The sequence below is a fragment of the Dipodomys merriami genome, unplaced genomic scaffold, assembly GCF_024711535.1.
Source record: "Dipodomys merriami isolate MVZ:Mamm:240054 unplaced genomic scaffold, mDipMer1.0.p SCAF_1, whole genome shotgun sequence".
Taxonomy (NCBI): Eukaryota; Metazoa; Chordata; class Mammalia; order Rodentia; family Heteromyidae; genus Dipodomys; species Dipodomys merriami.
In genome coordinates, this window is record NW_027202270.1 from 89,399,768 (window position 1) to 89,418,458 (window position 18,691).

The following is an 18,691-nucleotide window of genomic DNA, read 5'->3' on the forward strand; positions in this document are numbered from 1 at the left end:
TCCACATATATGTTTCATTCATCTAATTCCCACTCATCCTTTTGTGTCTTGAATGGTCTGCTTACACTATAGCCGGCTTCTTGCTCAATTGAAATGGATGTGTGTTCTCCGGTTGGGTGGAGATGTGTCAGAGTTACTTGCTTTATAGTGTTGCTGTTAATCTACTAAGTTGTCCTAGCAAAGTATTAAACTCCCAAATATTATTGTTGAAATCTATTTCCCCTTGCAATTCTGAAAGCTATAAGTATTATATGTTTCTAATGTATTGACTTTTTATTATTAAAAGTAGTCCTTAACTTTGGACTGCTTATTTGATTAAAATGTATTTTATCAAATAATGTTATGGCAATTCCATCTTTCTAGCTGTATGTGCACGATACATTTTCCATCCTTTATCTTATTTCTGTTTGCTTGATTTGGATTTTAAATGATTCAATAACTTGTAAATTTGAATTACGTAAAAAAATTTAAATGTGCTTTCTTCAAAAGTACTGCTTTACAGTCTGAAATTGCTGTCTAAATGAAGGTAAGTTGAAAAAAAAAGTTTTTTTTTTGGTCCGGTCGTGGGGCCTGAACTCTGGGCCTGGGCGCTGTCCCTCAGCTCGCCAGCTCAAGGCTAGCATTCTACCACTTGAGCCACAGCGCCACTTCCGTTTTTTTTCTTTTTGCTTATGTGGTGCTGAGGAATGGAACCCAGGGCCTCAGGCATGCAAGCCAAGCGCTCTACCACTGAACCACCTTCCCAGCCCATGTTGAAAGTATTTAAAAGTTGAACCTGCTGTTCATTTTTATTTGCTAGATATGGATGGTCACTTGATTTCTTTAAGTCATTTTTTCTTTTTTCATTAAAATGTTTCTTACCTAACTGAAAATTGTTGAACATATATATGTAAAATTATTTCTCTACTACTTACTTTTTCTATACTGATACAATATCTACATTAGCCTATGTGTCACATTTCACCAACACCATCTGTTTCACTCTTCTTTCTAGTAGATCCTGATAGGGTGAGTTCTCCATATTAATCCTTTCAAAATTTCTTTTCATTATATGAACATCTTTTCATGATGTGAGTCACTATATCTACTTAAGCAAAAGTAGGTCTGCTCCTTATGTGAGCAGCATTACGTAATGTACAATTTGTGGGAATTAAAGCTAATAGTTTTATTTCCTGTTTGTTGAAGTTTCTTTATTTTTTAGCATTACTTTCAACTTTTCTGTACAGTAATTTGTAAATCTTTAAGGAAATAAAAAGATAAACCATTAGCAAGGATAAAAGCTATGAAGCACATAAGTTGTGAAATGATTGTTTTTACAGAACATATATAGAGCTTTACAACTCAATAAAAGAGAAAAAATTTAAGGTGAGAAATATTATTGAACAGACTGTTCACCAAAAAATTATAGGAATGACCAAATCACAGATGAAAGATTCTCTACATCAGAACCTAAAAGGCAAAGCAATCTTGTCTATACACACCATCTTCCATACCACTTGAGGAATGACTTCAGCAAAAGCAATGTTATTTGCCTCATTCTTCAGACATCCTTGACACAAAACAAGACAATGTGAACAAGGAGGCAATGTGGGAGGTGGTGGGATTGTGAGTCAACAGGGAGATCAAGGGCAATGCCTGAGAGGTTCTTAGTGCCTGGAACTGGAAATCTGCAAATACTTGACATAGTTACTGAATCACAATTACATTACAAATCTTGTGCATGACTTCTACAAGCTAAACCACGCAGGAAAGTAGGTGCAGACAGAACTCAAGGTGACCAACAGGTGATGTGGTAGCTGCATACAGTCCTAGTTATGTGGAGGCAGTGTACAGCTACCACATCACTTATTTGTCACTTTGAGTTCTGTCTTCACCTATTTGAATTCCATGTTCAAATAAAGCCATTAGTACAATCATACTTCTTCCTAATATGATACAGTACTCTTCATTCAAACACAAACTCCCTAACCCTCTTCCACAAATAGGATGATGAGCTCATTTCCCAAATATGAGATATATTTCTTACATTTCTAGATGATTCACACTCTCTACTGAAGTCCTATAGTTTAACTACTGAGTTATGAAGTATAACATTACATCATGTCCCATCTTCCTGGTGTTAATTTTATTAAATTGTTAATAGTTCAAAAAGTTTAAAGAATATTCACTGTACACATATGAAAAAAGAATTGGGAAATATGAGATGAGGCTGGAGAAAGGATACATTCATAATGCCAAAAGTTGTGATCCCAATCTGGACATTTACACGTACATGACATGGTAAATTCTAAGCACCTTATACAATCTTGTTCTTAATTTAAATTTAAATAGTATTGTAAATGTGATGTACAGATGGGCTACAGTTACATAAATAAGGTAGTGAGTACATTTCTTTTTGAACACTGTGACCCAGCCCTCATTTTCTCCCACTTTCCCCCTTCCCCTACCTCCTTTCCCATAAGTTGTAAGGTTATTTCTAACATAGTGTCTAATAAGTATAGCTTTGAATTGGTTCACCCTTTGTCACACTGTTTCTGTGATGCCCTTCCCTTCCCCAAATCAGATAAACTTATATACAAGACAAAGGGTACTGAAATAAAAAACAATGACAATGAAAAAAAGAAAGAAAAAAAAAGGAAGAAAGAAAGAAAGGAAAAAAGAAAGAAAGAAAGAAAGAAAGAAAGAAACAAAGAAACAAAGAAACAAAGAAAGAAAGAAAGAAAGGAAGGAAGGAAGGAAGGAAGGAAGAAAGAAAGAGAAAGGAAGGAAGAAAGAAAGAAAGGAAGGAAGGAAGGAAGAAAGGAAGGAAGGAAGGACTGAAAACAGTAAATAAAAAAGTTCTGGGCGGAGTAGAAGCTGGAATCTGAACAAGCTCTCGCATAGAAAGCAGTTTTAGAGTTCCAGTGAACAGTCCTAAGCCAGAGAATCACACCAAGTGTGCCATCACAAGACAGAGAGTTAGACAAGAGAGGGGAAGCCAAGGCAAGGAGACACATCTGAGCGCTTGCCAGCACCCGCTGTGGTGGGGGCGGCAGGGTCGCGGTGCCCACCGCAGCTGGAGCCATACCTGAGCACTCATACAGAGAGTCCAGGACGAAGAAGCCAGATGCAGCGGGCGAGCGGATTCTACTCAACACCAGCAAGAACCGACAAGGAGCGGACATCTTCATCCTGCAGTTTGCAGACCAGAGACGACCCAGGATCCAAGACTCAGCGTGAGTAGAAGCCCGACCTCCTCACTCCTTCTCAGGGAGCAGAGGAGGGAAGGCCACCCCTTCCCCCCCAGCACTGGTGATCTCCATCTTGGATACCGACAAAGCTCGGAGGAGCTGCCAGCTCCAACTCAGGCCTTGGAATAAAACGAGTCATTTAGCAGGTCACAAGAGCTTAACGGTGAAGTGACCTGCCAGACTCAGCTCCATCCAGGGAAAAGTCACCCAGCTCAGGCGCCAGCCATTGGAGTGGCTTTCCTCACTGGGTAACCAGAGCCAGAGGCTGCCCCTCCCCCTAGCAGCCTCCACAATCAATTGAAAAACAGAAACCCTGAGAATGGCTCCAGGCTGGGCTCTGTGAGTTTTTTCACAAAATAGCCCCAGGGAAAAGCTACTGATTGTTGAAAGCCTCACTACTGCATCCCCCTCTTTTGTGACTCTCAAAGCAGATCACCCTCCATTAAACTAATCTGGGAGGGGGATCTCAAAATCTTGGGTAAAGCAGAGCATTTTTCTGCCTGTTCGAACAAACTGACTTAAGAAACCAATCAAGCTACAGGACCTCAAGCTGACCAGAGAGTCCAAGAAGAGGCTGGTTACAGACAAAAGGGAGATACAGGATTCTTCCCGCCCCTCCCAAAAAAATAAAAAAAAAAAATCAAAGAACTTTTTTTTTCTCCTTCTTCTTTTCTTTTTTCTTTTTTTTTGTTCTTTTGTTTTGGTACCTTATATATATAAATTTTTTTTTCCTTTTCTAAAAATTTTATTAATCTTTAATTTTTGCCTTTTTTGAAAAAATAATTGTTTTCCAATAACTTTTTTTTCCTCTTATAATTTTTATTTTAGGAATACATGAATGTGTGTTTTCCTTTCTTTTCTTGTCTTCTTTCTCTTTTTCTTTTTTTCTTGACTATCTTTTTGTTTTTTGTTTTTTGTCTAGCTCTACTGAACTTCTGATCTTTTTTTCTGCCTTTCTTATCCTTTGCACCTTATCCTCTCTTTTGATCTTCTTTATGTGACTTAACTCTTGTCCTGCACATCCTCAGATAAACCCGTAGTTAACTAGTAGACCCTATCCCCCATTGTGTACACACTTAATCCACAAATTTATTACTCAATTCAAAACCTCCGAGACTTAAATTCCTTAATAGCAGTACTACCTCTTTATAACTATATAATATTTTAAGTATTTTTTTTAAGGTTTTCACTTCTCCTCTATGTCGCTTCCCTTCTCTTTACTCACATTCCTCTCTAAATAGATGGTCTTTTAATCTCCATAATAATATTAATTTTTACTTTTCTATTTTTTTCTGGTCTCTTTTCATTTCCCTTTCTCTTTCCTCTTTTTTTCTCTCTCTCTCTACTTGCATCCTACCCAACCTATTTCCTGCATTGAGATTAGGACATAGTTAACTCTCCCTGTGCCTCCCCACACCAACACCAGTTGTTTGATGTTGAATAGATGTATCTGTTGAACTAGATTGTATCTGTAGACAATTGACTGTACAAATGCAAACTTTGATTGATGGTTGCCTTAAGATAGTGTGCTAGCACAAAACTGGTGCTATTTTCATCTCAAATGGGCAGAGTAAGCCGGAAAAACACAAGAAAAGTGGCAAGTGCGGATATCTCAATTCCCAATCTTGATAATCAGGGGTCAGAACAGATAACGAATAATCCAGAGGAGAGTTCCCAAATAGCTCTACAAACACTGCTGGCAAACATGATAAATGAGAAGTTTGACAACTTACAAAGGACTCTGTATGAGCGTGAAAGGGAGAGAGAGTAGGCATCCCAAAAGCTTATACAGGAATATCATAAGCATGAGGAAGCTACTCAAAAACTGATACAGGATTTGCGTGAACAACTTGAGAATACTCAAAGAGAAAGGGAGGAATGGCGTGAGCAGGCTGAGAACACTCAAAGAAAACTACAGGAATCCCACGAATGGGAGGAAAGAGAACTGCAGGAATCCCATGAACGGGAGGAAGCTAATCAAAGAGTAATACAGGAATTGAGAGACCAGGTAGAGAATACACAAAGATCACTAAAGGCATTCATGGAATCCATTAACAAAGAGCTGAAGGAAGTCAGGGAGACCACAAAGGGAATGCTGAATGGAACCCAACAGAAGGAATGGGAGTCCAAAGAAACCAGAACCAATCAACTAAGTGATTTGAGAACAAACACTGAACACCAAATTAAGGAAGTAAAGAAATTCATACAAGACCTAAAACAGAGCTTCAACAAAGAACTTGAAGCCAAAAAAGCTGACCAATTAGAAGGAAAAGAGATAAAAAACAAAGTAAAGAGTCTTGACAGCAGGTTAGACCATGCAGAAGATCGAATCTCAGGGATTGAAGACAGCCTAGATATTATAGAGAAAGAACATACAACCATCCAAGACAAGTCCAAGAAATATGATAGATCTATCCAACACCTGGAAGACACCATCAGAAGGCCTAATCTAAGGATAATGGGTGTAGAGGAGCACCTAGAAACAGAAGTTAATGGTCTAGGAAATTTGTTTAACAGGATCCTAGCAGAGAACTATCCAAACATACAAAAAGATAGGCCTATTCAGATACAAGAAGCTTTTAGAACCCCAAATAGACCAGACCAGAATAGGACATCCCACCATCACATTATAATCCACACAGGATCAACTCAGACCAAGGAAAAGATCCTTAAAGCTGTCAAGGAGAAAAGGGTAATCACCTATAAAGGGAAGCCAATTAGAATCACCTCAGATTTCTCAGCAGAGACAATCAAAGCAAGAAGAGCCTGGAATGATGTATGCCATGCCCTAAAAACAAACAACTATCAACCAAGAGTACTGTACCCAGCTCAACTCTCCTTCATAACTGAAGGCCAAATAAAAACCTTCCATAGCAAAGAAAAATTGAAACAATACATCTCCACCAAGCCAGCCCTACAAAAGATTCTTAAAGATGTCCTACATATAGAAAACCAACAAGACCGCAATAAAGACCAAGAAACTGCACCCAAACTGAGAATACAAGAACCATAGGAAGAACCCAGTTTTCGCAGCACCCAAGAAGGTGGATAATATGGCAGGAACTCCCAAATACGTCGCAGTCCTATCTCTTAACGTTAACGGACTGAACTCTCCAATTAAGCTACATAGACTGTCTAGTTGGATTAAAAAACAAGACCCTTCTATCTGCTGCCTGCAGGAGTCACATCTTGCCCGTAAAAACAAACACATTTTCAATGTTAAAGGCTGGAACAAAATCTACCAAGCAAACGGCCCCCATAAACAGGCAGGAGTTGCAATCCTAATATCAGATAAAATAGACTTCAAATTAAAATTCGTGAGAAGAGATAAAGAAGGTCTCTACATACTAATTAAAGGATCTCTCCTTCAGGAGGATATTTCAATTCTAAATATCTATTCGCCAAACAATGGAGCACCCAAATTTTTCAAAGAAACACTTCTTTCCCTCAAATCCCATATAGACCCAAAGACATTAATTGTTGGGGATTTTAACACACCACTCTCCCCACTAGATAGATCAACTCGGCAAAAACTCAACAGAGAAACCGCAGATCTAAACAGCTGCATAGATCAACTAGACTTAACAGACATCTACCGAACATTTCACCCAGCAGCATCAGAATACACGTTCTTCTCAGCAGCACATGGAACATTTTCTAAAATAGACCACATTTTAGGTCACAAAGCAAACTTGTCTAAATTCAGAAACATTGAAGTTATACCTTGCATTCTCTCTGACCACAAGGGAATAAAATTAGAACTCAACACCAAAAGCCACCAAAGAAAGTCCAGCATCACATGGAGGCTGAACAACACACTGCTGAATCATGAGTGGGTCATGGAAGAGATTAGAAAGGAAATTCAAATGTTCATGCTATTCAACAAAAATGAACACACAAATTACCAGCTCCTCTGGGACACAGCAAAGGCAGTACTCAGAGGCAAGTTTATAGCTCTGAGCTCCTACATCAACAAATTGGAGAGATCTGAAACTAACAATTTAATGACACATCTAAACCTCCTTGAAAAAGAGCAGCAAGATAAACCCCAATCCAGTAGACGGAAAGAAATAATCAAAATTAAATCAGAATTAAATGAATGAGAATCCAAAAAAACTATAGAAAGAATCAACAAAACAAAGAGTTGGTTCTTCGAAAACCTTAACAAAATTGACAGACCCTTAGCAAATCTTATCAGAAAAAGAAGAGAACACACCCAAATTAATAAACTCAGAGAAGAGAATGGAAACATCACCACGGAAACAACCAAGATTCAGAACATTATAAGGGAATACTTCCCAAAACTTTATGCTAATAAGTTTGAGAACTTGATAGAAATGGACCTTTTCCTAGCAAATATTGACATGCCAAAACTAAACCAAGATGAGTTAAACCAGCTTAACAGGCCCATATCCAGCATTGAAATAGAAACAGCAATAAGAGACCTCCCAGCTAAGAAAAGTCCAGGACCAGATGGCTTTACAGCGGAATTTTACAAGGCCTTCAAAGCAGAGCTCACACCCATACTCCTCCAACTCTTCAATGAAATTGAAAGAGAAAACTCACTACCAAACACATTCTATGAAGCCATCATAACCCTCATCCCAAAACCAGGCAGGGACTCATCAAAGAAAGAGAACTACAGACCAATTTCTTTGATGAACATTGATGCAAAACTTCTCAACAAAATTTTGGCCAATCGACTTCAACAATTCATCCAAAAAATCATACACCACGATCAAACAGAATTCATTTCAGGGATGCAAAGCTGGTTCAATATACGGAAATCAAATAATATTATTCATTACATCAACAGGAGCAAGTGTAAGAACCACATGGTTATCTCAATAGATGCAGAAAAAGCATTCAACAAGATCCAACACCGCTTCATGATGAAGGTTTTGGAAAAATTAGGAATCCATTGACCATTCCTCAATAAAATAAAGTCTGTATATGACAAACCTACAGCCAGCATTATACTCAATGGTGAAAAACTAAAGCCATTTCCTCTTAACTCAGGAACAAGACAAGGATGCCTACTCTCTCCACTCCTCTTCAATCTAGTATTAGAATGCCTAGCTACAGCAATAAGACAAGATGCAGACATAAAGGGAATCCAAATAGGGAAAGAAGAAATAAAACTCTCCCTCTTTGCAGATGACATGATCTTGTATTTAAAGAATCCCATGGACTCCACTCCCAAATTACTCAAGCTGATTCAAAACTTTGGCAAAGTAGCAGGGTATAAAATTAACCCCCCAAAATCAATGGCTTTTCTGTATGCCAACAATGAGAAAAGTGTGGCTGAAATTAGGAAAGCAACTCCATTTGTAATAGCCCCCAAAATTAAAATACCTAGGAATTAACTTAACTAAAGAAGTGAAGGACCTCTATGATGAAAACTTTAAAATCTTGAAAAAGGAAATCAACACAGAACTAAAAAAATGGCAAAGCCTCCCATGCTCCTGGATTGGAAAGATTAATATCGTGAAAATGGCAATACTTCCCAATGCTATCTACAAATTCAACACAATACTTTTCAAAATTCCAACCTCATTCTTCCAGGAAATAGAAGAGGCAATCCAAAAATTCATATGGAACAATAAAAGACCCCGAATAGCAAAAACGCTCCTCAACGGAAAGAACACTGCTGGAGGAATATCAATACCACATTTCAAACTCTACTATAAAGCCATAGTAATCAAAACAGCTTGGTATTGTCATAAGAACAGACCTCAGGACCAATGGAATAGAATTGAAAACACAGAAATGAACCTACAGACCTATAGCCATCTAATCTTCGATAAGGGAGCTAAAACAATAGAATGGAAGAAAGACAGCCTCTTCAGTAAATGGTGCTGGTAAAATTGGTTAACTACATGTAGAAAACTAAAGCTAGATCCTGATATATCACCCTGCACCAGAATCAACTCCCAATTGATCAAAGACCTTGAAGTCAAAGCAGACACTCTGAAAACATTACTGGATTGAATAGGAGAAACCCTAGGTCTGCTTGGCTCAGGCCGAAATTTTTTGAATAGAGACCCGGAAACACAGCAAATCAAAGAAAGCTTGGACAAATGGGATTGCATAAAGTTGCAGAGCTTTTGCAGGGCAAATGACATAGCTAGCAAGATCAATAGAAAGCCCACGGATTGGGAGAAGATCTTTACTAGCCATACAACCGACAAGGGTCTCATATCTAAAATATACTTGGAACTCAAAAAATTAAACCCCCCAATCACAAATCCTCAAAGAAACAACTGCCCAATAAATAAGTGGGCGAAAGACTTAAAGAGAAACTTCTCTGAAGAAGAAAGAAGGATGGCCAATAGACACATGAAGAAATGTTCAACATCCCTAGCCATAAAAGAAATGCAAATCAAAACAACATTGAGATAACACCTCACTCCAGTTAGAATGGCAAAAATCAAGAACTCTAGCAACAACAGATGCTGGAGGGGATGTGGACAGAAAGGAACCTTACTTCATTGTTGGTGGGAATGTAAACTTGTTCAACCACTTTGGAAAGCAGTATGGAGGTTCCTCAAAAGACTTCACATAAATCTCCCCTATTACCCAGCAATCCCACTTTTGGGCATTTACCCAAATGTTTACAAACAAGACCACACTAAAGCTACCAGCACAACTATGTTTATTGCAGCATTATTTACCATAGCTAAGATATGCAACCAACCCCGATGTCCCTCAGCAGATGAATGGATCAAGAAAATGTGGTATATATACACAATGGAATTCTATGCCTCCATCAGAAAGAATGACATTGCCCCATTTGTTAGGAAATGCAAAAACTTGGAAAAAATTATATTAAGTGAAGTAAGCCAGGCCCAAAGAAACATAGGTCTCATGGTTTCCCTTATTTGCAATATCTAGTATATGTATGAGTCAAGCTGAAAAGGTCAGATAATGTGAGGTCAGGAAAATGAACCCTTAGATATGTATTTTAATGTTTTTTTTCTTTTATGCATGTGTTTCTAACGCATTTATAAGATTATTTCTTTGTTGCTTTGTATGTCCCTCCCCCACATTATAACCCCTGCTTTCACTATATTTGATGTCAGTATAACTTGTGGAGGAGATGGGTAAAATCAGTTGTTTAAGGATACAGGTGGACCTGTTGCAACAACAAGAAGTAGAAGTTGTCATGTCCAAAATGAGCTTTTCAACGTCGGTGCGGGGGGGGGGAGGGCGGTTGGGGGGGAAGGAGAAGGATTGGGATTGGGGGGGGGGAGGCTGGGAAGCGATATGAAGGGTAAACCAAAGGAGGAGGGTGCAATGCTTGGTAAGAAATATACGCATTATCCTGTCCATGTAATTGTAACCCCTCTGTACAGTATGTTCACAAATAAAATAAAATTTAATTTAAAAAAAGAGTTCTGTTTCGGTGGGGGGGGAGGCTGGGAAGGGATGTGAAGGGTAAACAAAGGTGGAGGGTGCAATGCTTGATAAGAAATATACGCATTATCCTGCCCATATTATTGTAACCTCTTTGTACATTGTGTTCACAAAAAAATAAAATAAAATAATAAAAAATGAAAAAAAAACATGCACCAAATAGTCACAGCATCTGAAAAGTCTATGAACTCTGAATGACGAATGATGTCTGTTTTCTGTGACATAATATAATTAAAAACACATTCCCCCCCAAACAAAAATTCTGTTTCCATTTCTTGGAGTTCATTTTGATAAGCATCATTTTATATGGTCATATGCACATAGCCATTGTGGTCCTTTCCTAAGAATATCCTCCTTTGTTCTCACTGTGCCATACTTCAAGTTATGTTTAGTTAATCATGTCCAAGTGTAATTGTCTTTTACTATACATGGATTAACTTGGGGGAAACCAAGCATTCTATGTTTCTTTGGGTCTGTCTTACTTCACTTAATATATTTTTTTCCAAGTCCATCCATTTCCTTACAAATGGGCCACATCATTCTTTCTGATGGAAACATAGAATTCCATTGTGTATATACATCTCATTTTCTTGATCCGTACATCCAGTGAGGGGCATCTGGGTTGATTCCATATCTTGATTATGGTAAATAATGTTGCAATGAACATGCTTGTGCTGGTGGCGTTAGTGCAGACTGGTTTGTGGTCATTTGTGTAAATGCCAAGGAGTGGGATTGCTAGGTCCTAGGGAAGCTGTATGTTTAGCCTTTTCAGGAACATCCATACTGCTTTCCAGCGTGATCAAACAAGTTTAAATTCTCATTTAATTGAGTTCTCATAAGCCACATCCATGTTATCAACTGTTATTATTAGTTTTCTTGATAATGGCCATTCTAACTGGGATGACATGGAATCTCAGTGTTGTTTTGATTTGCATTTCTTTTATGGTAAGAGGTGTTGAATATTTCTTCATGTGTCTATTGGTCATTCTTATTTCTTCTTTAGGAAGTATTTCTTTAAGTCTTTAGCCCACTTATTGATGGGGATTGTTGTTTCTTTAAGGATATTTTTGAGGGAGTTAATTTTTTGAGCTCTAAGTAAATTTTATAGATGAGGCATTTGTCTGATGTATGGCTAGTAAATATCTTCTCCCAACCTGTGGGCTTTCTATTTATCCTGCTATCTATCTCCTTTGCCATGCAGAAACTCTTCAGTTTAATGCAATCACATTTATCCAGCCTTTCTTTTATTTGTTGTGTTTCTGGTTCTTTACTTGTGAAAAAAAGATGTTTTGACCTGTTCCAAGGAGCCTTAGTGTTTTTCTTATCCCTTCCTTTAATATTTTCAGAGTATTTGGTCTTACATTGAGGTCTTTAATTCATTTGTGATTGATTCTGGTGTAGGGTCATATATCCTGAAAGGATGTCAGTTTGGAGTAGTTAGGACATTTTGGATAAACTCTCTGAGAGTTAATTATATCTAACTTACATGCTAGAAATCTAGATTCAACTTGTGAGTGTCATTGTGATTTGTCCAGAGAATAATCTTATTCATAGAAAGTCTATTATGTTTCATTTACTTGATTTTTCTCACTATAAACTGTAAAATATCAGGAAGAATATTTCAATACCTTACAAAGCTTTCATACCAATAAGTCATGGCTGACATTTTGTTCTATATTACAATTGTCCCATCTTATAAACTTAAATTTTAATGATTGTAAGAATGATTTTCCAAGTCACAATTTAATCTCTTATATTCATCATCTTGTGTTTGCATGGAAGACCTTTATTTCCCTGAAGTTAGATGTTGCTCTTTACCTACATGATTAGCTTCTTAAATAGGCTGTTTTACATTTCTTCTGGTATAGGACAATGCACTTCATTGTGCATGTGCCGTTTCTCCAGCTGTCTCATCATTCTTGAGATGTTGAGTCTTTTTATCCTTATACTTTTTGTATTTTCATAATATTTATAAAGGTATATTTTTTGAAGTATTGATTTTTGAACTCAGGGACTTTCACCTGCTAAGTAAGCCCTCTAACTGCTTGAGCCAAACTCCCAACCCTAATGAAAGTAGATTTTATATTGACAACACCGTAATCTGAGGTTACTCATATCACTGATGGACACAGATTTATTAAACATTCTTTCAAGGCAGACAGGGAGGTAATAGTTCCCTTCCAAAGGTCAACACATCAGATGCTGATAGGGATGGTCCCTTCCCATGTTGATACCACAGCTATGGCAGTGACTCTCACTGGATGATCTCCCAGAGCAGTCTTCTCCATGCCTGAAATATCCAGTTACTTCTGCCTCCTGTGTGACAGCTTCAGCATAATAGGGAGAGAGAGAGCACTCAGTGACTGAGCACAGCTGGTTTCTCTCCTTATGCAAGATAGTAATGCTGCTTGATGTCATTTTAATGGCATATAAGCAAACTGTATTGTTTCCAGGACAAAAGTTTTGTAGGAAAGCAGATATTTCTTTTCTGAACTTTTTAAAAAATTTTATTTTATTTTATTTGTGAACATACTGTACAATTACATGGGCAGGATAATGCATACATTTCTTAACTTTTTATAGAGAATATTTTATAGAAAAAAATCAAAAGCCATCTTTAAAGAAACTACATTTCCTCACCTCCTTGTAAACTGATGATTTTTCCCTTTTCTTTCTATCTGTATTTCCTGCATTCCCCAAATAAACTGTTTGCATTCAGTCACTTTTCCAGTGTTGGTATCTAGAAAAATTCGGGGTAAGAGATAATGTAATATTGGTCCTAGGAAACACATACACAGATTGTGATTCTATAACTTAATGGGTCATAACAGCAGGATCTCAATATTAGAAGGAAGTTAAGGGTGCTGAAAGGGTACAGTATCACACATGCTAATCACCATGGTGATTGCTAAGGATTCAGGGCCAAGTTGTTGAAGTAGTTTATGTGAAATCTTTAACATTCTAGAAGCACTTCGCTTTCCAAGTTTGTACGTTAGGAGACTGTTACTATTGGAAATGAGAGATCTTGGATAAGAAAATTAAACTAGAAAGCATAGATTTATGAATTTTTAAAAGTACATTTACTGAGAATAGGTGAGCCACAGATTTATGCTAGGAGACTTTTAGTTGTCATCTCAATGACAAAGAAATTTTCCTGTGTCATCTATTGCACATTCAATGATATGTATCAAACTTATGAACTTATTTTGTATTGAATATAGATGGCACTCCTAGTGAGGTCTCAAAATACCTTAAGATTCATATAAGAAAGATAGACAAATGTTAAGAATTAGCCTAAATTTTCATGTTTTGTATGTTTCTTTCTATGTTCAAGCTATTCTGGGAAAAAAATGGCAAAATATCTAAGGAGACTGTATAAGACATTACAGTGTTTATACTCTCAGTTCAGCCACTGTCTGCTACAATTATTACTGATGTCTTCTAATGGCAAAATATATTTCTGCTACATTCCCTGAGTTTTACCTGTATTTCACATAGTAACAATAACTTAATTCACTTGTTTGTCTTAAGACTCTTGACTGTTAAATCCAAGGCCCTGAAGCAAGTTGAGTTCTTAAAGTTAGGACATGTGAGTCTATTACTAGCTGGAAATTAGCTCGTGTGATTTTTCTCATTGATTTCTAAGTTCTTCCACATTCCACTCATAGCCCTGCTGCAAATCCCCACCAACACTCATGTCCCAGTTCTGGGTCCTCTATTCTGTTCCATTGGTCAATGTGTCTGTTTTTGTGCCAAGACTATGATCATTTTGCTATTATGGTTCTTTTGAATGAAGTCAGATATTATGATATTTTCATCAAAGAATTGGACTTTTAAGGCTAGGCCATTTCTTCAACCACACTATTCACCATGTAAATTAAAATAAAGATATTTCTTATTTACTGTATTTATCTACTGCTCTTTCTCCCCATTAGTTGTGGGGCTTGAACTCGGGGCCTGAGTTCTGTCCTTGAGTTTTTTCATGCAAGTCTATCACTACCATTTGAGCACAGCACCACCTCTGATTTTTAGTGGTTAATTGGAGATAAGAGCCTCACAAAATTTCCTTCCTGAGCTGGCTTCAAACCACGATCCTCACATGTGAGCTTTCTGAGTAGCTAGGATTATAAGCATTAGCCCCCAGTGCCCAACTTTATCTACTTATTTTTATTAGTATATGCTAGTTGTACAAAGGTAATGATGTTGGATACATTTCTCATATATAGAATTCAGTGAATTCTTTTCTAAGTTTTTTTCAGAGCTTTTATCATAAATAAAGTTGAATTTGGTTAAGGGCTTTTTATGTGTCAGTTGAAATGACCTTGTGATTTTTTTGTGATAGTATTTATGTAATGTGATATATTTATTGATTTATGTATGCTGAGCTTTCCTTATATTGCTTTATATTCTTTATATTCCTTCTATTTCCTTATATTCCAAATTGTTCGTGGTGTATGATCTTTTTAATGTATTGTTGAATTGTTTGTATTTTAGTGAGTATTTTTCCAGAAATGTTCATCAGGAGATTAATTTATAATTCTCTCTTTTTTGATTGGGTCTCTGTCTAGATTGGGAAAAGTACAATACTGGCTTTATAAAATGAGATCAGTAGTATTTTTTTTCTTTCCTATTTTATTGCAAAGCTTGATAACTATTGGAATTATTTCTTTTTAGAAGGTCTGATAGAGTTTGGCTTTTAATTCATACAGTCCTGGGCTTTACTTTGTTGGAATATTCTTTATTACATTTTTATTTTCATTCTTTATGTCAGATCTGCTTAAGTGACATATCCTCGATTGAATTTGGGTCGATAAATTATATTTGAAAATTTGTTAATTCTTTCTGGAGTTTCCAGTTTATCTAAACATAGATTTTTAAAGTTTTCCAACATGATCTTCTTTATTCTTTGGTGTTTGTGATATTTATTTATTTTATTGTTGTTATTATTTTATTGCTTGTCATGGGGCTTGAACTCATGGCCTGTGCACTGTCTCTGAGCTCTTTTGCTCAAAGCTAGTGGTTTACCAAATTGAACCTCAGTAACACTTCTGGTTTTCTGGTGGTTAATTGAAGATAAGAGTTTCAAGTACTTTCCTACCTGGGATGCCTTTGAACCAAGGTTCTCAGATATCAGCTTCCTGAGTAGTTAGGATTACAGATGTGAGCCACCATCACCTGGTTTGTGTATATTTTAAATTATGATTTTATTAACTTCTTCCCTAATCTTTATTATTTATTCCTGTCCAATAATTCAAGATTTTGTTTGCTTTTGTTTTTCTAGAAGTTTGGTGTGTATGTTAGTCTTTGTATTTGGAAGTTTTATGTGGCTTTTATTTTTTTGGTATAGAATATGGGCACTTTTAATTACAACTGACATCATGTCCTTTGCTGTTTCCCCGAGATTCTGGTAGCTTGTGTTTTTTATTTTGATTAGATTCCAGAACCTTTTAGATTTTTTCTTTTATTTCTTTATTGATCCATTTGTCATTCACAATGTGTTTACTCAATCTTCAAGTGTTTAAATATTTGTAGTATCTTTTACCAAACTGAGTTTTTTAATTGCTTGTCATCTAATAGAATGCAGGGGATTTTTAATTTTTTCTGCATTTGCTAAGATTTCTTTATGAAATAAAATGTTATGTATTTTAGAGAATGTTCAGTAGACTGCAGAAAAGCACGTGTATATCTCAGCTGCTGTATGAAATACTTTATTGATGTTCCTTAAGTCCATTTTATCTGTTTTTGTTTAGTTCTGAGTTTTCTTTGTTGATTTTTTTTTTTGCTTGACTTACCTATCTATTGGTGAAAGCAAGGTATTGAAACTTCTCACTAATGTATTTTTGTTGGGACAAGGTCACTGTCTATGTAATTCAGGTTGCTTAAAAGGTTCTATGTAGCCCATGCTAGCCTAGAACTGTCACACATCATGCCTTAGCCTCCTAAGTGCTATGATTAAACTACCATTTATTCATTTAATTTGCATTGATATGTATTTATTAATTACCTGGCAGATTTCTGATATTGTTTGAAGTGTGGGAATAGTAAAATTTAAGTCTCTGCTATCCAAACTGACCTAATGACTAGACAGTGATATTTTTGCAATTCTATCCTAAAACTTGCTTTTCTAATATTTCAGTGACTCACTGGGTGATCAAAAAATAAAGTAGTAAAGATAAATTCTTCTTACAAATGTTTGGAGTAGTGTTTTCAAATAAGGCAATTAATGGCTCAAAATACAAAAAAAAGAAAACAGAATTAATCACCAGAAAGCTACAAGTAGCTGTAGGGAGGTGGGGAGGAGGGGAGAGGAGGGAGAAGGAAAGGGAGATCCAGAAATGGAGTTATAGAATTGGCCTTTGAGAGGTTAACAGTCCTCTGAGTTTTGGATCTTGTCCACAAGGGGGCGCATCTTCCAAACACACTCCAACTTCCTGCTGTCATCCTCAGCAAACATTAATCTTTATGCCTTCACCTTTCCTTAGAACAAGAGGTCAAGATTCACAGACTGCAGAAGCTCTGAAAATGAGCTGCTCCCCAGGACCAGTGATTACACTGCTCTTATTATTTGGTGAGTGATATGGCACACAAAAAAATGATTCTTCTGTTCATGATGCTGAGGGAATCTTTAACCATGGTTTCTCTAAGAAACAGGAGGGTCATAATGGAGCATATCAAGGTAATTCTCACTGAATTCTCATATTTTGTTTTCAGGAGGAAGCAATGGAGACTCGGTGACCCAGACACAAGGCCAAGTGGCCCTGTTAGAAGGGGCTTCCCTGACTGTGAACTGTTCCTATGAAACCACACAGTACCCCACCCTATTCTGGTATGTCCAATACCCTGGAGAAGGTCTGCAGCTCCTTATTAAAGTTGCCAAGGCCAATGAGATGGGAAGCCATAAAGGATTTGAAGCCATGTATGATAAAGAAACCACCTCCTTCCACTTGAAGAAAGCCACAGTCCTAGTGTCAGACTCGGCTGTGTACTACTGTGCTCTGAGTGACACAGTGGCAGAAACCACAGGGGGAGCTGAACACAAACACTGACAACAGCCTGGCTTCTGAGCCCCTGCTGTGATAGCTCTGCTTCAGGGATAGGAACCGGACTACAACTGTTGCCATCACCACATCCAGCACTAGAATCACAATAGGAGAACATGGAATAGACATGCCTCACAGAGCTTTCACAGTGAGAAGGAAAAACAGTCTGTACCATAGTTCCCAGACTGAGTGTGAAATTTGTAATTTTAGAATTACAAAACTTAGAGATGAGTGAAATGTTCTATATATTCAAGTTTTGTTTTTGTTTTTGTTTTTTAATTCTTATGCTCTGTGGTAACAGGGATTGAATTCAGGGCTTTATACTTGCTAAGCAAGTCTTCTAACATTTGAATCTCATGCTCCAGTCTTCTTGCTTTTCGATTGTTTTTCAGATAAAGTCTTGAACTTTTTCCAAGGCCATGATCCTACTCTCTATACCTTCCAACTTTCTGGGATTATGGCATGCACCCCCACACCTGGCTTGTGTATGTTCATCCTCTGATATCACTCTATCCCCCTGAACTTGACTAAGGTCACAAGCTTTTGTGTTCAGAGGCACAGCTGAAAATGTAAATATTAATGTCTTCCTCATAAGTTGATGATCTAAAGAAGGTTATTCCAGAAGGACAAATCATAAAGCTGAGTTTATCTCAATAAATAACATGTTCTTAACAAAAGAAATTGTATTTCTATCCTGGTAGCTTGGATGTTGTGATCCTAGTGAAGCATGGCTTTCCTAGTATCTGCCAAGCCAAAATGGGGAGCAGATGACCATGGCTACTAGACAGAATGGATGGCAAAAAAAAGAATATACACATGTCTTGGATTGTCTATCTTAGGCATTACCTATTCATCAGGTTTTTTTTGCCATGTAGTACATTTTTCCTTGTGAAAAGTATTCATGGCACAAAAAGTAAGAGAGAAGGGAAATATATACTCATTTACTGTCTCACAGTCTGTAGGGAAATGCCTTAGTGATCTATATCTATGTTTCTCTGTCATCTA

At 37.0% G+C, this 18,691-nt stretch overlaps 1 gene segment (V, D, J or C); it reads left to right on the forward strand.

Annotated features, from left to right (window-relative positions):
* Positions 1-3,161: 3,161 nt before the first annotated feature.
* LOC138814057 (T cell receptor alpha variable 9-1-like) lies at positions 3,162-17,692 on the forward strand. The segment is given in 3 exon segments: positions 3,162-3,215; positions 17,129-17,214; positions 17,358-17,692. Coding segments are annotated over 2 exon segments (381 nt in total).
* The last annotated feature ends 999 nt before the right edge of the window (positions 17,693-18,691 follow it).